This window comes from Dermacentor silvarum, chromosome 3 (genome assembly GCF_013339745.2).
Source record: "Dermacentor silvarum isolate Dsil-2018 chromosome 3, BIME_Dsil_1.4, whole genome shotgun sequence".
Taxonomy (NCBI): Eukaryota; Metazoa; Arthropoda; class Arachnida; order Ixodida; family Ixodidae; genus Dermacentor; species Dermacentor silvarum.
The window spans coordinates 58788434-58810962 of record NC_051156.1 but is presented as its reverse complement, the minus strand read 5'-3'; the positions used below and the strand labels follow the sequence as shown (position 1 = coordinate 58810962).

The 22529-nt window shown below is 46.0% G+C and overlaps 1 protein-coding gene across 1 annotated transcript; it reads left to right on the top strand.

Annotated features, from left to right (window-relative positions):
• The first annotated feature begins 771 nt into the window (after window positions 1-771).
• Window positions 772-4340, top strand: LOC119444401 (uncharacterized). Its single transcript, XM_037708806.1, has 2 exons — window positions 772-780; window positions 3789-4340. Exons 1-2 carry the CDS (start codon window positions 772-774, stop codon window positions 4338-4340), a joined length of 561 nt encoding a protein of 186 aa, XP_037564734.1.
• Window positions 4341-22529: the final 18189 nt, after the last annotated feature.

Below are 22529 nucleotides of genomic sequence, written 5' to 3'. Positions count from 1 at the left end.
TGCGTCGCCAGTACCCCTTGCCCCCGGTTGCAAGATACGCATTTGGGGGCGCAGCAAAGCGTCGCCCCCCCCCCCCCCTACCTCCCATACCACCACGGCGTTTCGCGCCACGGAAGTCGCGTTTGCTTTACGCCGTGCGTACGCTCTCCGTGATAGTGGCCGTCCCACGCGCCCATTCACTCGCACATACGGCGCGCGGCGCCGATTTTATCGCCCGTGGACTTTATACGGAACCTCACGGCGACCCCGACGGCAGAAATCTACTTGAAGTGTCCATATAATCGCTACCGCAATAAAAATGTAGCCTCACTGTGTTAACCATCCGAAGTCTATGCCTCACCAGCATATATACACTGCTGCATTTCATTAGTTCCTGCTCCCATTATGGAAGACGGCCGAGAGTAACAAAGTTTTAACATCGCCTTTTTCAGAGTGTTCCGCGTCAACCCTGCAACTCTGCCAAATTCATCACAAGTCTTTCGTGTCTTTTATGCGGTATAAATACAGAAATGTATTGCATGTAACGAGTGGTGACGGACTCGTAAAACAGCCCTGGAATTCATGGCTTAAAATTCCTGGAATTTTAAAACTTAAAAAAATCACTTCGCTTGAAACCATGGCTGTATTTATTGGCTAGACCCAGGTCGTTTGAGCATACAAGTATGTGCGAATGAATCAATAGTAAGGCTTTTGCTTGAAATATTCTCCTACTAATGTGATCTAGTGGTAGCTATATTAACGATTTGTTTGCTGGTAATTGTTGCTTAGGGCATGACGACGGTAAGTTGACTGGTCTGTAACTTATCTGTGGGAGCGTTTCTTGTTATTGTTATATTTACCACGATCAAGGACTCGTGCGACAGCCATCCATTGAAGAATCACTTTTGATATCGGTAAACTAGGATGTGATTGCAGATTATGTCGTCTACTTTTTACGATACAAATCGTTGCGATGGGACAAGCATTAAAATGTGTTTTTGTTACACCGGCCGCCAAAATAACGCCATTTTGAGATATATTGTGCATAACATGAGCCAACGGAAAGGGTTATTGTTAAGCTCAGGTGAGGTCGACTTTAAAGCTTTGGCTTCAAAGCAGCTGCTGCCACCTTCTGAAACGAGAGGACATCACCACACAGTGTACTATCGCTTTAAAGGGTGCGTTTTTTACAATATAGGAAGTTCCCTATAGCAAGAAGAACAATTGTAAGTCATGACCTGGATGACTGGAATCGGCATACATTACTTCCACGAGAAATCAAAATGCTTAATCTACTAGTGAACAATATTGTACTATTTAAGTGCTCTACTAATTACTTTTCAGGGCATATTGCTCTTTGCGAATTGTAACCGGTGATATTGCAATCATTGTCATTGTCATCGACTTAAATGAATTCTGAAGATGGCATCGGTTTCGAGATGTGAGCCATGACGTTTGCGGTAAAAGTGCACTGTTGTCCCACTTATGTCTTTAGAAAAATGACATTTTATGCATTGAAATACAAAGGAACTGAAATGTCATCGTTCATGCACTGTGTAGATGAGTTTATCGAAACTGATTGCAGGTTAAATGCGAGCCTTGCCAGGGGCATTTGACTGCGTGTGAAATACAAAAACGTTCGTGTGCCTACGTGGTCAATCTATTCCGGCATCCCCCATAAGACGTCCCTAATAATCAGACCATGGTTCTTGCATGTAAAGCTCCAGAATTAAACTATCTTTATTTACCTGTGAGCAAGGTGGCGCGACAGTGACTAGCCAAGCCATCGCCTTGTTTGAGTAGCATACAGTCGACAGCCGCCGGAAGAGATGAGTTAGACGTGACTTGCAAAAGGATGCGTACACTGGTCTTACTTAATCTGTAAGAAGCAGAAACAGCGGCACTCTTCGATCGTTTGTCGCTTGAAGCGAAGGTGCAGGAAGACAAGCGAGGTTGGATTGTGTTGTTATTCTTCCTTCCCTTAAGCAAACACTTCAGCCATGTTGATAGTAAAAAGAATGAAGATCTCAGACCCTAGCTGTGAGATTGGGCCTATTTTCAGCGGCAGTTCCTTGTACTGATAACAGGCCCCTGAAGCTGTTGTTCTCGCCGTCCTAGACTAAACGCGTGCAATGCCGGCACTTTTCAACGTGAGATGTATTCCTCCTTAACCAAGAAGGCACCAATACGTTGGGTGTGCTCTCAACAAGTGATAGCATTTTTTTTGTCTGACATTCTCCAGCTTAGGGAGGCAGATTTCCGGCTTCGTCGCCAGGAAAGAGCGCAAGAAACAAAAAGAAGAAGGTGATTTGGAAGGCGGCATATAGTAGTCAGACGTTGTTGTGCTATCGCGTGAGCTGAGAGCATACGGTTGTCCATTCTAGAAATGGAGTAGGCCTCCTTCCTCTAGCAAAAATTTTTGTTTCAGCTTTTGGGCTTTTATGGTGAATTCCCAGACGATAATATGAAGATGGACGAGGAAAGTAGTGCAATATCACTTCTAGTGAGGATGGTTTATGGCATTTTACAAAGCAAAAACAAAAACAAATAAAAAGCAATATACTGCGTAAGACAAACTGATGTGATTGCTGTCTTGCGGTTGTGGATACTTGTCGGCCCCGAATGGGCGTGGTGACACGAATCATCCTTACGGAGAGGGGAGCTGAGCGATCTGTTATATAAGCGCGGTGTAAGCCACGTTACAGAACACAGGTACCTCCTGAAGCGCTGCCATAACCACCCACCACAACCATGAATCCTCTGGTAAAACGTTGCATTGTCCGCCAAATCAGGCAATATAACTCATCAAGTTATGGCCACTAAGCTAGCTGTTCTGGGGCCAAAATTTGGTTAACGTATAATTCATTTCTATTATAACACATGTCACTTTCTCATTTCGGCACTAGCAATTTTCTGCAGGCCAAGTAGACATAGTGGGAAGTAAGCATCCGCGCGTCGATATACGTAATAACAATTAAGTATAGGTTAAACTTGCTGAACTTTATTTTATTGGCCAGAAGCGTTTGGGTAAAATTTATCATGGGTGCACTCTAACCCGAACTCACGGTATGTCTTTTCTATCTTACAAATGCGCTCGTGTTTTAAATAATTTATGCAGCTTTGAAAATGTGCTTGCGCTCTGCGCGGATACCTCGCGGTAAGGACGCATGAAGGATTCTCCACTTAAACATACGAACGGTTGAAAGGAAAGAAAAGTTTCAGAATGTGAGGTAAGGCGCTCGTATCGAAACCATAACGAATGATCCCACCTCGAGCACCTTTGCAAGTATGTAAGAATTTTAAACTACGAGCTAACTTCTCATATGCTTGTTTCGAAAAAATGTTATGTATCTCTTTATATTCTTACTTGAGGTTTCACACAAACAGTTCTTTAGTTCAGGTTTTACGAACAAACTCGATGTTAACAGCGCAACATTTTGACGTTAGGACATTTATCTGTATGTTCTTTTTGTTAAAAAATACTACATGCTTATTCACGACAAAGCTTCCTCTTGTGTGTTTAGATCACGATTAGAGAACGCGTAAGTGCGCACAAAGCTGTGCAACAAAGCGTAAAACAGAACGCATACAGCGCTATCGCCGATTTAAAAGTCTATGCTTTTGTTATTGTAATGCAACGTCCATCAACGGAAAATATGCGTAAGATCTTCCACTTTCTGCTTAGTTCGCTATTACGAGGTGATCTATGAGTGCGTCATGCGTGTGGGATATTAAAAAAACAAGAGTTTCATTGGCCGCCTAATAATCTCTAAAGGTTTGTGAAATTTGCTGTCTCTTCATTTTTGCAGGTCATTGTTGTGTTCCTTTGCGCTGCCACAGCGATAGCGTCTGCAGGGCGTCGATATGGTGGTGGCGGCAATGGCGGAGGAGGGGACGATGGCGGAGGCAACTATGGAGGCTACGGAGGAGGTCGTGGCAATGGTGGATACGGTGGAGGCAGCAGCGGACGCTATCGCCGAGGATACAGCGGCGGAGACGGTGGAGGCAACCGTGGCGGATACGATGGAGGCAGCGGCGGCAGATATGGTGGCGGATACGGCAGAAGCTACGGTGGTGGAAACGGTGGTGGCGACGGTGGTGGCGACGGAGGTGGAGACGACGGAGGGGATGGAGCGGGAAATAACAGAGGCTACGGTGGAAGATATGGTGGCAGCTATGATGGAGGGGATGGAGCTGGAAATTACGGAGGCTACGGTGGAAGATATGGTGGCAGCTATGGTGGAGGCTATGGCGGAGGCAACCGTGGTGGCGACGGCGGAGGCAGAGGCGAAGGCAACCGCGGAGGCAACGGCGGAGACTACCGTGAAGGGTATCCGTCATTATACAAGGACCGACGTTGAATGGACTGAGTACCCATCGGTTGTGCAACGACGGTGGCTCGTTTCTTTGACGAACGGGTTGAACTGTCTTATAGGCTGTCATAGCACCTATTCTTTCGCAGGTAGTACGTTAGGGTACGTGAACAGCCACCGGAATTGAGCAGCCTATGGCTGGACCCTTCTTCCCTCCTTAGGTTGAAGATAGCAGAGGTGACGTAATTATCAGATGCAGCTTGTGTAGGTTACAGTGGTGGCTGTGTCTACAAATAGTTGCTCTATTGTGTGTAATAAAATTTGAATTTTGATGCCTTCCAAAGTTAGTGCATGGCAGTGAATATTTGAATCGTTTCACAGCGTGAGCAATACCACGAACGCTAAACCTTCGTGCGAGGCCCCTGGTATCGAGAACCAATTAACTATAGACCACCTAGGTAGAGCCAGAACTACGGCGGGGTGAGATAAAGGGTAGCTTAAGCCTAGGACACTATTAAGTTTCGGTGAAGTGGACACACAGGTGAGAAACAGCTATACGTTTAGCCTGAAGTTGGCAGGCTTAGCGCATCCATGCTGCGCGATGATGTAGTTGCCGTGTAACGGAGGTCCGCTGGTGACCTCGAGAAAGGAAATCCGGCAGAACCCATCTCAGAATAAATGTCGACGTTAGTGCGATTAGAATTGAACTAATGCGTCGACACACCGTATTGAAACCGCCGAAACGTGTCATGTACGAGGCATGTATGCAGCAGGGGCTGATATCTCGTGCTCCCGACCGGACACGCTGCATGGACTAGCGCCGCCGCAGCGAAGTCCCCGCATGGAGCGTGTTTGTAGATATACTCAAATAAGATTGCCTGAACATATATCACGTGGTTTCGACTCCTCCCAGCACCAGAGAATTTTTTTTTGGCAATGAAGACTGACACATACGCGTTGGTGCTCATCCAGTGACGCAAGTATGCGTCAAAGAGGTTCTTTGAGTGAGTGAGTAAAAAACTTTGTTGAAAATAAATAAATAAAAGAAGGCACGCTGGTTGGGAAAGAGCTGCACATATGTGATTGCCCTTAGCTATACTGACCCAAGTAGGCGTAAAAGAAGTTCATTGAAGAGTGGGACATACGTTTTGGCACATACCCAGCGACCCAAGTTGCAACGAGGTTTATTGAAGACTGGCACATACCCAGTTGCACATATCCAGTGACCCAAACTGACATCAAAGAGGTTAACTGAAGTGTAGCACATACCTAGTTCCACATACGCTTGGCGTGAAAGAGGCTTATTGAAGAATTGCGCATAGGCATTGGCACATACTCAGTAACACAAGTTCGCGTGAAACGGGTTAACTGATGTTAAAGAAGTGCGCCACAAACGCAGCGGCACGCGCTCAATTACCCAAGTTGGCCTCAAACCAATTCATTGAAGAGCGACAAATACGTAGTGTCGCCTACCAAGTGGCGCACGTTGGCTTCAGGCTCATTGAAGAGAAGCACAAACCATGTGGCACATACGCAGTGTTCTAGGTTGGCCTCAAATAGGTTCAAGGAACTGCGGCACAGACGCAGAGCCACATATCAAGACACCCAAGTTGGTGGAATAACTGTTGGGGCCATGCCCTAAGAATGCTAATCGCAAAAATAAAAACCGATTCAGCGGCGAGATTCTTTCGCAGAAAAAGAGCAGCGCACTCACTTGAGGGGCCCATTTTCTCAATGGGTGCTCTGCAGGTTCTTTCTACATCTGTAAAGCTGACGTAGAGCGATACACATTGTAGAGTTGTGCGTACACTCTGACGCACGTTAAAATCGTGTTCGTGTCATAAAGCACCGTGTTTACAGGTGTGCGTGAGTGAAACTAACCTGGCTCCGCATAGAAACATTCGTTTGCTTCAGTGATATAGATTTATGAGAACAATTTCTCACCATTTACACTAAAGTGGTACACGCTTGATAAGTTATGGTGTACTTTACCACAAACGTTTCCGCCACAGTACCGTTAGTCGGTGGAGTTTGCATTAGTAAACTGAAACGTTCTGTTTGCATCAATAATCGTGAGCACGTTTCACCATAGCCACCGCATGCATTTAATGGGGCCGAATAGTAGCTATCAGCGCTAATGCCATCAACACAGTGTTCGACGTGTCTTTTTTATTAGCACTGTGCTTCGACGCGTGCTCACCAGGGTCGGGCTGTGCACATTCTTCAAGAAAAAAACATCACATTGCGGTATTTGACAGTTCACAACGCTGACCATTATTTCATCGCTTTATGATGGGGCCTTATAACGTAAACTTATTCCAATCTCCTGACGTCAAATTTACGTAACTGCCAATAAAAGCACCGGGGGGTTGCTGGCTACGTGGTTTGAACAGGCTAATGGAACGCTCTCCTCGTTACAGGAGGGCACTATTGTTTGCTTTAAAAGCGAATAGCATTGCCTCACTTCACAGGTACTTCCTACATAACTGGCTGAACACAGGCGAGGAGCATGCAGAAGTGGAGAGGGTTTCGATGGGGCTGAGCTAGCGGAGTGGAAGTAGAAAACCTGATGAGGAGGCAGGTGCCAGCGTCTGCGATTGGCCTGCTTCTTCTTGCTTAGCAATCGGTGTCTGGAAGAAAATTGCGACGGCGTGCAACGGGAGTGTACAAACTCCCCTTCGTGCTGTCTCTCGCTTCGAGGCGGACCATGCACGCGAGAACACGGCGCACACGAGGCCATCAAGTATCTCCGGTCGGCTACCCTTCAAACCGAGCGTAGATTGCCTCCAATATAGAACGCGCGTGGCCGCGCTCACCCGGCGCAGCTGGAGTAGGCTCTACGACAAATGGGACTAAAAAGGGTAGGGGTTTCGTCCCTTTGGGGAGTAACTGCGTTGCCTCAACCATTGTTCCTTAAAGGATAAATTATTGTTCTTTAAAGAGCTAACTGCAAGAGGAAGAATTGTTAGGCCCCAGCAGTATTCGCTCGGACACCAACCGTTGCTCCTCTACGGCGAATGGTTTTACGCGCCACCTGGATAGGCTTAAAACCACTAACCATTGTAGTTACTGCATAAACCGACAGATGGCAGCAAAACCCGCAAAAAACATTGCTTTTTTATATTGACAGTAAGACTCTGCTATGGTCCCAACAGAGCAATACAAAGCGGAAGAGCACTTCACACACACACACACACACACACACACACACACACACACACACACACACACACACACACACACACACACACACACACACACACACACACACACACACACACACACACACACACACCACACACACACACACACACACACACACACACACACACACACACACACACACACACACACACACACACACACACACACACACACACACACACACACACACACACACACACACACACACACACACACACACACACCACACACACACACACACACACACACACACACACACACACACACACACACACACACACACACACACACACACACACACACACACCACACACACACACACACACACACACACACACACACACACACACACACACACACACACACACACACACACACACACACACACACACACACACACACACCACACACACACACACACACACACACACACCACACACACACACACACACACACACACACACACACACACACACACACACACACACACACACACACACACACACACACACACACACACACACACACACACACACACACACACACACACACACACACACACACACACACACACACACACACACACACACACACACACACACACACACACACACACACACACACACACACACACACACACACACACACACACACACACACACACACACACACACACACACACACACACACACACACACACACACACACACACACACAACAAAGCAACACCACACAAGGCAAACGCACGACATTTGCAAACCCTGATCTTTCTACCTACATCCATATGCTTAGTACTAGCTGGTTTATAGGGCCATGTTGTTTAGACGTGCTATGTAGTAACAGTGGTGGCTCTCTCTTCCACGTAATTAAACAAATAATCTTGCGAGAGTGCTTCTTTGGATAGAATCAGGTAATAGGCACTGCAAAACCACAGAGATCTGCAAATATAAAACCGCACTATATTGAATGCCTTTTTACTAGCGATATGCAATTATCAGCACGGGGACGACGGCGATCTAAGCCTTTCCAGCTTTTGCTTCAAAGGTGCAGCGGATGGCGCTTGCAAAAACAACCGCTCACGTTTACAAAATGCATACTGTCAAAATCACTTAAATATCTTCTCGCCTAATTTCATAGAAACAAAAAAAAACTTTAGGCGGCCCTAATACTCACTTTAAGTGTCTTTAATGGAGCAAGCCCCTCGACCTTACGTTAACGCCCGTCCTTCTCCTATATCACACCCAGAAAAGCAACTGACGACGTGTCCTAACGCGCCGGTGGAGCGCAGGCAGGAACAATGAATGACTCATACCCCTTAAGCAATGATTCATAGCCCCGTAAACGCGGCCGCCACATTACTACGGTAGAAGGGAAGTGAAATTCTATGCTGGAAAGATGAGCGACAACGGAACCAGCTGTGGAAGAAGACAACGACGCTCGAGCTATTGCTGATGATAATAGTTAATCATCATAATGATGAGAAAGACCTGACGGTTAATTGGCCCTTTCCTTAACTGAATTTATGGTCCTATATCCTATCTATATCTATCCTATTCAACTCTTAAGTTGAACCATTCCTTCTTTCATGTGGGTTTTTATTATGCTCACAGTTTCGGAGACACCTCAACTTCCCGTTGCCTGAAGCCGACTTCCGGTGTGATCCTTGATAAACATAATGTCGCTAGGTGCTAGAGCCATAAAAATCGGCTGCTATTACGCTACGCCTCGTACGCCGCTGCAAAGCGGTACGTGTGAGCCGACTCGCACTGTACCGGCGGCTGCCGGCGACCGAAGTTGTACCGCTGGTTAGGAGTTTACCTTTCCTCGTATCGCAGCTTCTGTTCCTGCTAGAGGTTCGACAGTGGTCCTCGCATGTCGCGAACGATATGATTTGGGCATCACTTTATTTCGGTGACCGTCATGTTGTGTGATAACCAAATGTTAGACGACGTTTCTGTCGCTTGCGGCGGTGATGGCGCTCACAACGGCCGGCTACGTGCCGACGGCAGTCTGCAAACTTATTTTGAGTTCGCTTCGACATCGCAGCGTATTGCGCCTCAAAATGTAAGCGCTGACGGCCACAAATTCATACCTTTGCCCTAGCTTTAACCTTCTCATCGCCTTAAAAAAAATTCTGTCTCATATCTGCGGTGTATAGGCGGAGAGGATCGAGTACTGCCACGTCTCGATGTGCATCGGCTGCCGCTGGCAGTTGGACGCTGGCTCCGAGTTGAATTTTTCTCGCATTGCAGCTCCCGTTCGGGCTGCAGGTCTCACCCTGGTGGTCGCTTGTAACGAAAGGTACAATTCTGACTTCAGGTTATGCCCTTCTATGCCGACGGAGCCACCGTGGTAATTTCCTTCCTGGTCAATTGTCACTTTCGTGCCTAGGTTCAAGAGCAAAACAAATACTCCCGGTGTAGCGCTGACATACAGTGCACTGATTTTGTCCCCCACTCCCACCTGGGCTTGGGAGGGGTTGGGAAAGGTGCCCCTGCCTTTATATGGTTAGCTTCAAAGAAGCGTGACAAGACCCGAGGGGTGGGGGGGAGCCAATGTAATATTTTAGGAGGGCATCCTCAACCCAGCTCCAGAGGCCACTGTACAATGGGACTTTATTGTGAAATTCAAGCTCGCATACAACAAACGAGGACAAAAGGCAAGGACACATAGGTCCTCGTGTGTCGTGCCCGCGCTGCAATTTCGTAATGAAATTCTACCAACTCGCCCAGCTTTCACTACTTCTACAACGGGCCGCTGCAGTGCAGATAACTTTCACCACCCGGGGCTCTTTAACAGGTCCAATGCACACGTTGCACAAGCTTAAATACATGTACCAGTTGAATTCCACCTCCACAAGGAATGCGCTGCAGCATCCAGGGCCTGGAATCGAAGCCGCGACCTGGTGTTTAACAGCTGAATTGAGCCAACAGCGGGTAATAATAAGCCAACAGCGGGTAAAAATAATTGAGCCAAAAGCGGGTAATAATTTATATATTTAGAAAACACCTTACAGGCCCTGCCGGGCATTCAGTAAGGGGGGCAATGTAACAATGAGCTGTTGAGTACAATGGAAACAACTCAAAAATAAATCTAGCACAACTGTACAGTGGCTGAACTAAAAACAAAAGAAAGCACAGAATGCCCAAGCATAACAGCAAATAAGAGGAAGGAGATTAAGCAAAAAGCGTACACAGATGTTCACGGAATATTCTACGATCGGTTGTCGAGACAATTTCATCGGGAAGACCATTCCAGTAAGATATGGCACGAGGTACAGGAGATAAATTGAAAGCAGCAGTTTTACCAAAAATGCGCTTGAAGCTAAGATGATTATGTGATCTTGAGGACGTACGGGCGGGGGTTTCGAGGGGTAATATTCATGGCTTATCGGAGTGAACATATTTGGGAAGTAGACAGAGCAAAGCAACCTTGCGGCGGATGTCGAGGGGCTGTAAAGAAATATCGAGCTTAATCTGCGTTATACTGGAGTTCCGATCAAAATTCCGAGTGATATATCGCGGGCAGCTCTGTTCTGTATGCGTTCAAGCATGGTTATTAAGTATTCTTGGGCTGGTGATCAGTATAGCAGATGCAAATTCTAATTGCGGGTGTACAAACGTCAGGTATGCTAATTTACGCACGTCAGCAGTTGAATTTTGCAAGTTGCGCCTGAGAAAGCCACGCGTTTTAGATGCAGTTGCACAAATTGTAGTAATATGCGAAGACCAAGAAATGTTACTAGTCAGGTTCACACCAAGATATTTGTAGGCAGTGGTACGTGATAAATTCGTGTTATTTAACCTGTATGTGAAGATGGAACTAGTGCGCTTGCGTGAGAACGATGTAATGTTACATTTGGAAGGGTTAAGAGACATTTTCCACATGTTACACCAGTCGGTAATAATGTGAAGGTCATGCTGCAAGGTGGTATGATCGTTAATAGAATTAATTGCTCGGTAAACAACGCGATCGTCGGCAAACAGTCGTATGCTTGAGGAAATGTTTCAAGGTAGATCGTTACTAAATATAAGGAAAAGCAGAGGCCGCAAGACACTCTCCTGTGGCACACCAGACGTGACCTCAGTAATAGAAGAGGGACAATCGTTAACAACGGTAAATTGGCTACGAAGCGATAGGAAGTTTTTACGCCAAGAAAGGGTTAGTGAGTCGATACCTAGATGAGATAATTTAGAAATGAGCCGGCAGTGGGCAAAGCGATCAAATGCCTTTGAGGAAGATGGCGTCTATTTGTTGACTGTTGTTCATAATGAAGTGTAGATCGGTGGTGAATTCCAGTAACTGTGTTTCGCAAGATAAGCCTTTCCTGAAGCCATGCTGTTTCTGGAAGAAAAAGTTATTTTTTTCTAGGTGCGAGTAAATGTGCGACGCGATTATGTGTTCAAGCAGTTTGCATGGCACAGACGTTAGCGATAATGGGCGATAGTTTTCTGGCTTATGTTTATCTCCAGTTTTAAAAATTGGGACAACCTTCGCAATCTTCCAGTCAACGGGCAAGACACCAGACGATAAGGACTGCTTGAAGATATGGTACAGAATGACACTTGAAATGGATACTGTGTTTTTTAATAGCTTAGTGTTAATATTGTCAATAGCACAGGCAGATGTTTTTTTAAGTTTGTTAATGAGGCTAACAATGCCTTCAGTTGAGATATTTATGGGTGCCATGAATGGGTAATCGAAATCCGGAACCACTGGAATATCGGAATGGTCTTCCCTTGTAAAAACAGAAGAAAAATATGCATTGAAGAGCGATGAACATTCCCCGTCTGAAAGAGGTTGTTGTTTGTCGTCTAGCAAGGAAATATCGGAACTGTGGTCGGGTGTTATCGTTTGCCAAAATTTTCGCGGATTAGTCTTCAGAAGAGAAGGTAAGTCGTGAGCGAAGTACTTGTCTTTAGCAGTGCGTAAGGCAACAGTGTACTCACTAAGAAAAGTTTTGTACTTGCTCCACGAGGACTCGCTTGCACGGCTTATCGCACTGCGGTAGAGACGCTTTTTTTATTACGAAGTGTTCGCAGTTTTCTATTGAACCATGGTTTGGTCTTGTCGTTGGCTGCCGAAACGTACGGAATATATTTGTCTACAAGAGCGTGTAATTTGTCTTTGTAAAGTATCCAGTTTTCGTTAACGGAACGTTGGGAAAACACGGCAAAAATGAGTCATAGAGAAAAAACTCAAGTTCGATGTTGATGGCAACGTAGTTACCTTTATTATAATCGCGAATCTTCTTATACTGAAATCCAGTAAATAACATGGGTACCCGAAGCGTTAGCTGAAGCAGTTTATGGTTACTATAACCGTCAGAAATTAAGACGGGACAACACGGTTTCAGGTGCAGTAGTTAGTGCCAGATCTAAAAGGTTATTGTCACGGGTGGGTTGATTGATTACCTGAGAAAGATTTAAGTCCAGAGCTAATTCAATGAAATCGGTTGCGTGTTTGCACGAAGATGACAAGCACGGTCAATCGATTTGGGGGAAATTGAAATCGCCAAGCAGGTAAACGTAACTGGTTGAACATTTCTGCATGGCAGTAGTAATGGTTTCGCGTAGATCATCAACAAATGGAAGGGACATTTCAGGGGGGCGGTAACAGACACCAACTAATAGGTTTCCGCAAGTGGTTTGACAGGCAGCCCAGATGATCTCAAGCGAGGACGAGCTGTCTACTACATAAGACGAAATCCTTTTGTTTATTGCAAGCAGGACACCACCGCCCCTTTTATCATTGCGAGCATGCCGATAAATGTTGAATATGTCACCTTGCGTAAAAATTTCATCATCTGAAACATCGTGGTGTAACCATGTTTCCGTTAGAGCTAGAATGTCAGGATTGCTATCTTCTATATAAGAACACAATATATTGCGCTTATTTAGTATGCTACGTATGTTAGTATACGATATTGTGAGCAAGCGAGATGCGCCAGTATAGACCCTTTCACTGTTTACAAACCTAGGCCCTGCACGGCTACCGGTTTTGCCTTCTGACGTAGCTGCGAAGTGTAACTGGCAAAGAAGCAACCATGCATTAAAACATAGAAGACTGATAAGGCATGTGACCGGAAGTTTCTTGGGGGCGGCGCGCTCGCTGCTGTTATCGCGAGCATGAAACCGTCTATAAAGGGGCAGTTTAGGAACTCGTACACCCGTAGATTCATTTAGATATCTGCTACATAGTACGACGGTATTAGTATCAACATGGTACATGTATTCCTTGTTATTAATCGGCATTTTGTCAATTGAGACTGTTTGCACGGTTTGTCCTCTTCTCTTGCATATTCTAGCAGTTTTTTTCTTGCTAAGCGAGTGCTCGGCGCAAAATCCTCACGAATAGATAAGTGGGAGCCTTTTAGCTTCCTTGCTGAAGCCAGAGTGTTCTCTTTGTCTTTAAATGTGACAATCTTAGCGATTATGGGCCTGCATTTGTCATGAGCGAATCGACAAATTCTGTGCACTCGTTCAAATTGGTCGCTTGATAAAGTAAGTTCCAACCTTTCAGCGCATAGTTTGATGACTTTTTGCTCTGAAGACTTTTGTCTTCACCGGCCTCATCGCTGATGCCAAAAAACAGTAAATTTAGCCTGTTTTCGGCGTCCTCGCACCTTGAAGTTATTGCTTTTAACTGGCGTGAAAATGACTGCAGGCTGTCAGGTGTTTCTGCCGCAGATGTTTCACGTAAGCTAAGGGTACACTCGAGAGTGGCGACTCGGTCCTTAAGGCATTTCACCTCAGCGTCTGTGGCGTCTTGCTTCTCTTTCACCCCTTAAGTTCCACCAAAATTGCAGTTTGGCCTGCTTCTATCCTGCGTACAATGTCTAACACAGAATCTTCAGGTCCAGGATTAAGTTCGACGTCCCCCGACAGCATCAGTCGCAACGAGACACACAAATAAGCATGCAGTCGCACAATGCAGCACAGCGCACGCTTGACACTATCATAGAACTCAATCGGGCACGACACCGCTATTAGACAGCAATTATTGCACTTATAGCCGCTGGCATTGTCCAGGTAACTAACCTGTAACAACAGAAGCATAAGCAATAAGTAATAAGCATATGCCAAAGCTCAAATCATAATCAACAGCAGTGAAGCTGCCGCCTAAACTGGGGGTCTAACGGCGAGGCATAGAGATAATAAATGGTTTGTTCACCCCCCCCCCCCCCCCCCCGTTAGTCCCTCTTAAAGTGAGGACCAAACATTTCGTCCATGAAGCACGCGCACGGCACCCATCACTCGCAGTTACTCTCCTAACAGACTAACCGCGGGTCGCAAGGACTAACCGCCGCAGTTGCTTCCGTTTTCCTCCTTTGCGGCGTAAAGTGTAAGCGAGAAGATGCCGCCTTACCTGTTGCTTCCGCCGCCCTTCTAGTGCGCGTAGTTTCCTGGTATCCCTTTTGCCTTCATGAGAAGACTGCTAGCACCCTCCGCAATTTCCTCCCTCTTGAGCACGAGATGACACTGCCGCATCAAGCTACCATCCTTCTCGGCTCGCCCTCGCAAGCTTTCGCTCGCACCTACAGCAAGCAAAGCGCGGCCAAGATGTTGGTGCACTTGGACTTTATACAGAACATTACGCTGACGCCCACGGCTACACTTCTTCTGGAGTGTCCATATAATTGCTATCGCACTAAAAGCGAAGACTTAAAAAATGAGCAACACATCGCTACGCCTTAGGAAGGAAATATTCAAAACAATATATGAAGAGCAAAAAAAAAAAAAAAAGCTGTAATCAAAGCTTGAACTTTCTGTTTCTGCCCTCTCGTGGTAGACTGAGGAACTAAGCTTTTGTGGCGGAAGAAACATATCACGAAGCACGGCATTGAACTGCGGCAGACATAACGCGTGGGTCATTGGTGCATGTGGTTAAACCACTCGGCCATTGTTTTCAAGGATTCCTCAATGATACGCTTGGGCTTATAGGAATGTCACGTGAGTTTGCACGACTCTGTTCCACAAATTGCTTTTGGGAAGTGTTACGCCAAGAGCAGAGAGTTGAGACAGGCTTTAATTAAAGCTTTGGACAACGTACATTTTACTGACTGTACCGATAGCCGCCCCAGTTTTACCACAGTGTACGTCTTTTGTGCCGCCAGCATCGAGTGACGCCCTTGTTTCTAGCGCAGCACTTCCGGCTCACCTCCTGAAACGACCGTGGACGAAATTTAAAATAAATCTGAAAAAATAGAAAATCAATAGTACAGTACAACCTTCATGGGTTTCATTATAGATATGATATCAGAGCATAAGTTTAGTTACAAGTTGAGTTACTGAAGTGTCTGAAATAATTAGAACGATTTAGAAATCACCCATTACCGGGCACGAAATTCAAAATAAATCAGAAAAAATAGGAAAAAACAGTACAGCACAAAATTCTTGGGCTTCATAATAGATGATATCAGAGCATAAGCTTAGTTACAAGTTGTGTTGCTGAAGGGTCAGAAATAATTAGAATTAATTAGAAATCACTGACTACCGGGGCCCAAATTCAAAATAAATCAGAAAAAATAGAAAAATATAGTACAGTGCAAAATTCATGGCTTCCAATATAGATATTAAATCCGAGCATAAGTTTAGTTACGAGTTGAGTTACTGAAGTGTCTGGAATAATAAAAATTAATTAGAAATCACTGCTTACCGGTACCAAAGCACCGAATCGTAAACTTAGAGACCCACCACACGTGAGCACGACTTTGGCGAAATTCCTGGAAACTCGGAAGTAGAAAGCGTGACGTCACACTCAAGAAGGTGGCGTGATATTTAACAGGCTAATTAATGGAAAACAGTTGCCTGGCATAGACTGAACATCTGCCGAGCGGAGCGGATGTGACGTCACTCCCTCCTCTCTCGCTTCTCCTCTCCTGGTGCGCACCTAGTCGCTCGCGCGCTTGCTCGCTCGTTACCTGCTGTGACGTTAGCACCGGAGAGGGCGCATAAGGTGCGTTTCGTGCGCCGCTCGCTAGGGGGCTACGCCCCACCAGGTGGCGCGCGCTGCGCTTCCTCCTCAAGCAGGCTCGGTGACTATTTGTCAACACCCTGGTTCAAAGGTGGTGCCAAAATTTTCATCATGACCACCTCGGCCTCCCTCGATCCTCGCCCGCATATCGTGCCAGGGAAAAGATGTTCGCTTGCTGGCTCCTCCGGGTTCGGTTCGTGCGTGGCGTTCGCCACGGGGGTTGTCGACGAGGAAGCCGCTGGGCCAAACACATCCTACCCACCAGAAGAAGACCTAGAGACGATGGTTCTCTGTGTCTCTGTCGTTCTTTCAAAACATACACGCACAAAGTTAACCTAAAGAAGACCAACGCCGAGGAGGGAGTGCCGCTAAGAGACACCTAAGTCAAAGATTAGGGTCGCCTGCCGTTTTTGTCTCGAAAATCGAGTCAAAATTGTTTCACTTTCTTGGGGCATCCATTGACGACCTTTGAACCGCTGCGACAACCAAATTATAGTTTTTCCCAGCATAATCACTGCTTTTGTCCGGTGCGGCTTGTCTTCGAGAACCTTTCTGTCACTTGCCTTTTAGAGCGAAGCTGTTAGCCTTTCGTACGTAGGCGAAAATATGTGGGCCGATCCCGGAGGTAGTGAAATACTGAACCGACCCGCAGCGGAGGTGAAGCAGTCTTCAAGCACTCAGCAAAGTGAAGCGAAATGTGCATACATTCACTGGAATCACGCACAAAATACACAGAACAGCATTCGTTTCAATAAAGAACAAGCACAAAATAAGCATCCGAACCACATAATTGATGATAAGTCGCTCCTGATAACAATGCGAAGCACGTAGCACACCCCGCATACGTTTCCCGGTAAATATTATTGTTGCGCAAGCTGCTGCGGAAGCTGCAGCTGGTGACGTGGGGATTGACGTCACTAGCCTTTCGTATATAGAAAAAAAACAGCCTAGCAACTTATTTCATTGTTGTTGCAGCACCGCTATGGGTAGGCAACGCATACTTAGGACTCCCGAGGAGGAGCGTGAATACGAGGAGAGGCAAAGGGAAAAAGAAATTATATTTACTATAGCTCAAGGGTCCGGTGAAGGACATTACATGAGGGGTGGGTACAGGGGATAGAACATGATTACAGTAAAATTGGTGAATGAGGGTCCTTCGCCATGTCTCGCTGGCTCAATAAAGGTCAGCCCTGACTGTGACGTCACAACATACGTGACTCATGTACACATATTTATGCAATTGTAACTTGCCAACAGTATTATTAGGGCTGAATAATAGGCAGCTTTATATTAAATTACATTGAAGATATGCGCATTTTTTCAAGGAACGTGAACGTTTGCTTTCGTCTATTATAACTAGTCGTTCAAGCCCAAGTGGCGAAGGCGTACAGGGCACCGGGAGGAGGTCCATCGGAGGTTGGCCGACAAATTTCAAATGACGCTTCTACATAGTGATACCCACTTTGGACGTTGATCCCTGAGAGTATCCTATGGGAAATTTTTCAGATTTTGACTGGCCCTATCCGGAGCGCCTTTTTGAACCTGAAGTAGCAATGAAGCGCTTTGCCTCATACACGACCAAGGTCCAAGCATCGCATCATTGAGTAACCATAATATTGTGCGGAAAGTGTTCGTACGTTAAAACCTGCATGCCTTCTCTCCAGCCTGCACGTTGAGCGAGTTTTCAGTGTCGCTGCCAGATGTCTTCACAAGAAAACGAGAGAAGTGCATCGAAGAAAATCTTGAAAAACAATTCTTGGTGAACGTAAGCAACATGTGAATGGCTGCTGAGGAACATTGAAAGAGCCAGGCCACCTCGTTTTATTTACTGTATTTTTACAATGGTAATAAAATGGGGAGCAAAGTAACTTTAACGCAATGAATTACTTTTTAGTAATTGGTCAACTATTTTGGTAGGACAGTAACTGGCGAGCTAATCAATTACATTTTTGAAAGAAGTAATTTTAATTGGTACCTATTTTCTGTAACGTTCGCAGGTCTGCTGAAGGTACAGTGCAATTAAACTGCAACAGGCGCATCGGACAACACAACCAATACGCTGCTGTGTCTGAACACAGCAGGTTCCATGAGCACAAGCAGTATCCTCCACGACGACGACGTGCCGGCAACGGTCTGTGTGGACAATCCGCGCCGACTACAGTTTAGCCGATTATGTACAAAGTTGGGCTCGTCAATGCGATCGCTGTGTAGAGCCACGTGATTGTTTCCAATCAGCACTAGAGTGCAATAGGAGAGAGTGGGTTCTAGCAGTACACTGTGCACTGTGCCGTATAGGTGCAAGGAATATTGTCTGCTCTCGTGGGATTACAACAAACACAACCTTAGGTTGAACCTGTGGTCTTAATTGTTCGGAACAGTTCCTCCAAAAAGCTCACGGTTTGGTTCAGTTTTATGATGGCGGGAAAATATCGGTTCGGTTGAGTTCCTGTTCAGCGGAAAATAATGGGTCAGCTGTGGTTTTCCATTCAGTTCCGGTTAGGTTCGACACCCTGCTCCAAAGTGGGGTTGTGGGCTTGACACCAGGGCGGGCCATAAACGGGGAAATACGGTATGTTTCCTTCATTTTGACATATACGCGACTCACAGAGACCTACATTTGGGATTGTAACATTCGAACAGTGTTTTTAGGACTGAATATTACGCAGGTTCGTAATACATTGTATTACAGATTGGGCCACCTTTTCAAGGAAGGTGAACATTTGCCGTTGCATCCGTTACAATTGATCGTTAAAATCTAATTGGCTAACGAGTCAAGGGCGTCCCGGGGAGGTCCACCAGATAGTGGTCGACAAATTTAAGCGGCACTTTTATGACTCGATAGTGATGGCCACATCAGATATCAATGGCTGGGAATCACCGAAGGACATTTTTTCAGTTTGCATTGGCTCTATCGGGAGCGCCTTCGCCTAGCCCCAGCAACTATGAAGCCCTGCGCTTCGCAGAGGAATCAGACCCGGACATCTTGCAAATATGTAACAGTGAGCGAACATCATGCTATCGTGATTGTTCACGCCGCATGCGCAGCGGAGACGGAACTAATAAACACAACCTCTTTTCTGTCAGCACCTGCATCTGCATGCAACTCTGTTGCGCCAGCCACCCTTGCTGGCTCAAAGCGCAATAGTTCGCATCTAGTACAACCCATTTTGCTGTTCCGTATACAGTGAATATTTCTTTAGTATCTCGCCATACGTATCTCTTCACTATATGTATATTCACTGTTTCCAGAGAATAATTATTATACATATATCATGATTACCTGGTCAGAGAGCATCAACTGAAGTAAGACAAAAATAGGGCACACAGATGAGCGTTGATTTGGAACTTAACATTTACATCGTAAAGGATATATCAATTACACCTCGCAGTCCGCGATAACCATCTGTATTAGTATGCCGTTTACGCCTTTCAGAATGATTAACAGTTACTAACTTTGCGTGTGTTTTCCCTTCGGTCATTTGCGGATGTTTCATGATGCCTTCCAACGAATTGCCTTCCAATCATAATGCCTTCCAACGCACGTTGATCAAATTAGAACTGCTACTTTTCGTCACCACAGTGGCATCTTCTCATACTTTGCTTCAGTTGAACGATTTTTCACTGCCCTTGCTGCAAATTTCTGGCATTGAAGGTGACCATATGGTCCTAATAGGAAGCTTTTTTGCCTCATCTGAGGTATTTTGCACTTGCTCTGTAGGTAAGTTCCCTTCTCGTGTCATAGCGGGCGTCATCAAAAAAGATAATTAAAGTGGCTGATGGTGGGTCGAACCTAGTCTCCTCAGTGCGACAGCCCAATACACTAACTATAAGGCCATAATCCCCCTTTCTTTTAAACTGCGAGACACGCTTTACATGTGTTTCACTCACCAGATACCTTCATGGAGCTCGGTGGGTGGCGCTGCATTCACACTAAGAACCTGAACGATCTCGCCCAAATCACTATTTCTTAATGGCGTCATGTCCAGGAAAGCCACTGTATATGAATTTCTCTGTGCAGTGCGGCTAAGAAGAAAACATATAATCGCGGTACAAAATTTCACGCGTCACAGTAGCGATATAATCTAGACAGAAGTACGTCGTATCTTAGAAACACTTCACGTATGTAATCTCTGACGCATCCACATACGCAACCAGTCGCGCAAACAGCAAAATTAACAAGATAGCTATGTCATCGAGTTTGAACGGCAATGTTGAGAAAGCAATTGCTCTGTTCCTCGAAGAAAACGATACCTCGACACCGTATTCTGAAGAAACAACTGAGCAACACCTATTCCTCATTTATTCACAGGTTAAAACAGGTTAAAGTGTCTGATTCTCTCGCGCTGCAGGTTCTAAACAAAAAAGTGAACAACCTGTGAACTAGCTGCACATTTACACGCCTCTTGTACAGCCCCCCACATTTTTAATTATAGCGCGCGAGAACGCTATAACATAGTCGTAGGTCAGTCCTGAAGGGACCATCGCATTAGCCGACTCTTGCACAGGAGAGTGTTTAGTGCACTTGAGAGTACTTCTGCCGGTCTCGATGATTATCGCCGCTTAAGGGCGCTAAAATGAAGAGTGATGGACGCTGGCGCGATATAGTTAAAATGTCCTCGGGAGGCTGTACAACATTTAAGATATGCACAGTACTCATCTATTCAACACGATATTAGGATGGCGTGGCTGTCGGCTCTTTTTGTGCCAACCGCGGACGCTGGGAACACCAAACTGATGGGTCGTGCCATACGCTGAAAGCTAGAGCGTTTATTAAGCATTGTGACTGTATTTAGCCGCACAGCAATCACCCAGCGATCACCGGTGGCCCAAAAAACTGGCGTCAGCCACCCGCTCCGTGTACCATGTTTCGATCACTAAGCACTGCACGTACCAAATTATCGGGACAATAAGCAAGCTGCGCACAGTAGCCATCGAGAACATGTCAAGTTCACGCCCGCCAACTTGCTTGTTTTATCTTACACACTATTTTGGTACTGTCCCAGGAGTCGCTTATTTCTCTGTAGCGTTCCATTGGTACACCAACCTATATTCTTGGGAGAGGCGACCACTGAATGCAATCACTTGGCAGCTACAGTCCAGGCACCATGCAGAAGACATGTGTCATTTTCTCCAATTAATGACCGCCCCTGTGTTTCGATGAAAGGTTCGGTTCTTGCGTGTCCTATTAAGTGCTCCCCATTTTGCTGATTGTACAAAGTATTGCCACGTCATCTGCACTTCACTCAAATACAACGTAAGCACTCATACATGTTATTACCCTGGAACGTTCAGGCAGAAAGGCTCTAAGTAGACCACCACCAACAACAGTGCGGCAGGGCATCTCTAAGTCACACATGTCCGTACTTTGGCTTGCCCACTCTTTTACCACACGAGAAGTAGTGCATCCTGTATAGGTAATCTGCAGTACCGAGAGTACAACAGTGGCAAATAAACTATTTCATTCAGGGGATTTTCATGGCAAAGCCACGATTTGTTAAAAGGTAAACCGTTGTTGGGGACTCCGAAATAATGTTGATCACCTGTAGTTCTTTAGCGTGCGTTTATAAAGCTAAGTACAGAGGCGCTTTCGGCCTTTCGACCACATGGAAATGCGGCCGCCGTGTCCGTGATCGAAGTTGCCGCCTCGAGCTCACCAGTGCAATGCCACTAAGCTATTGTCGCGGGTAAGACAAGTTCGTGCGTTATACGATCGAACGAATTTTACCGCGAAACTGTTTATGGCTAGCTTTGCGTGCATTTTGGTTCTGTGTGTGCAAAAACTCAGGTCCCGCGCGAACGCGCTCGTGCCACTGCTGGCGCATTAGTCAATCGTCTTCTTCCATAGCAGGCTCGTCGGCGGGACGGACATGCATTTTTTGTAGCTTAGTTATTAATAGGCACCATTTTCAAGATCAGTAGACTCCCAGATAGATAACAAAGCTTTCTCAAAGATTTACCGCAATGTGACCCACGTCGGCCATGGCTTCGTTCGCATCGCCCTCTCTTTGTCGGCGTTCCAAGCGCTTGCTTACCTAGTTGCCTTTCCTTCCGCTCTCC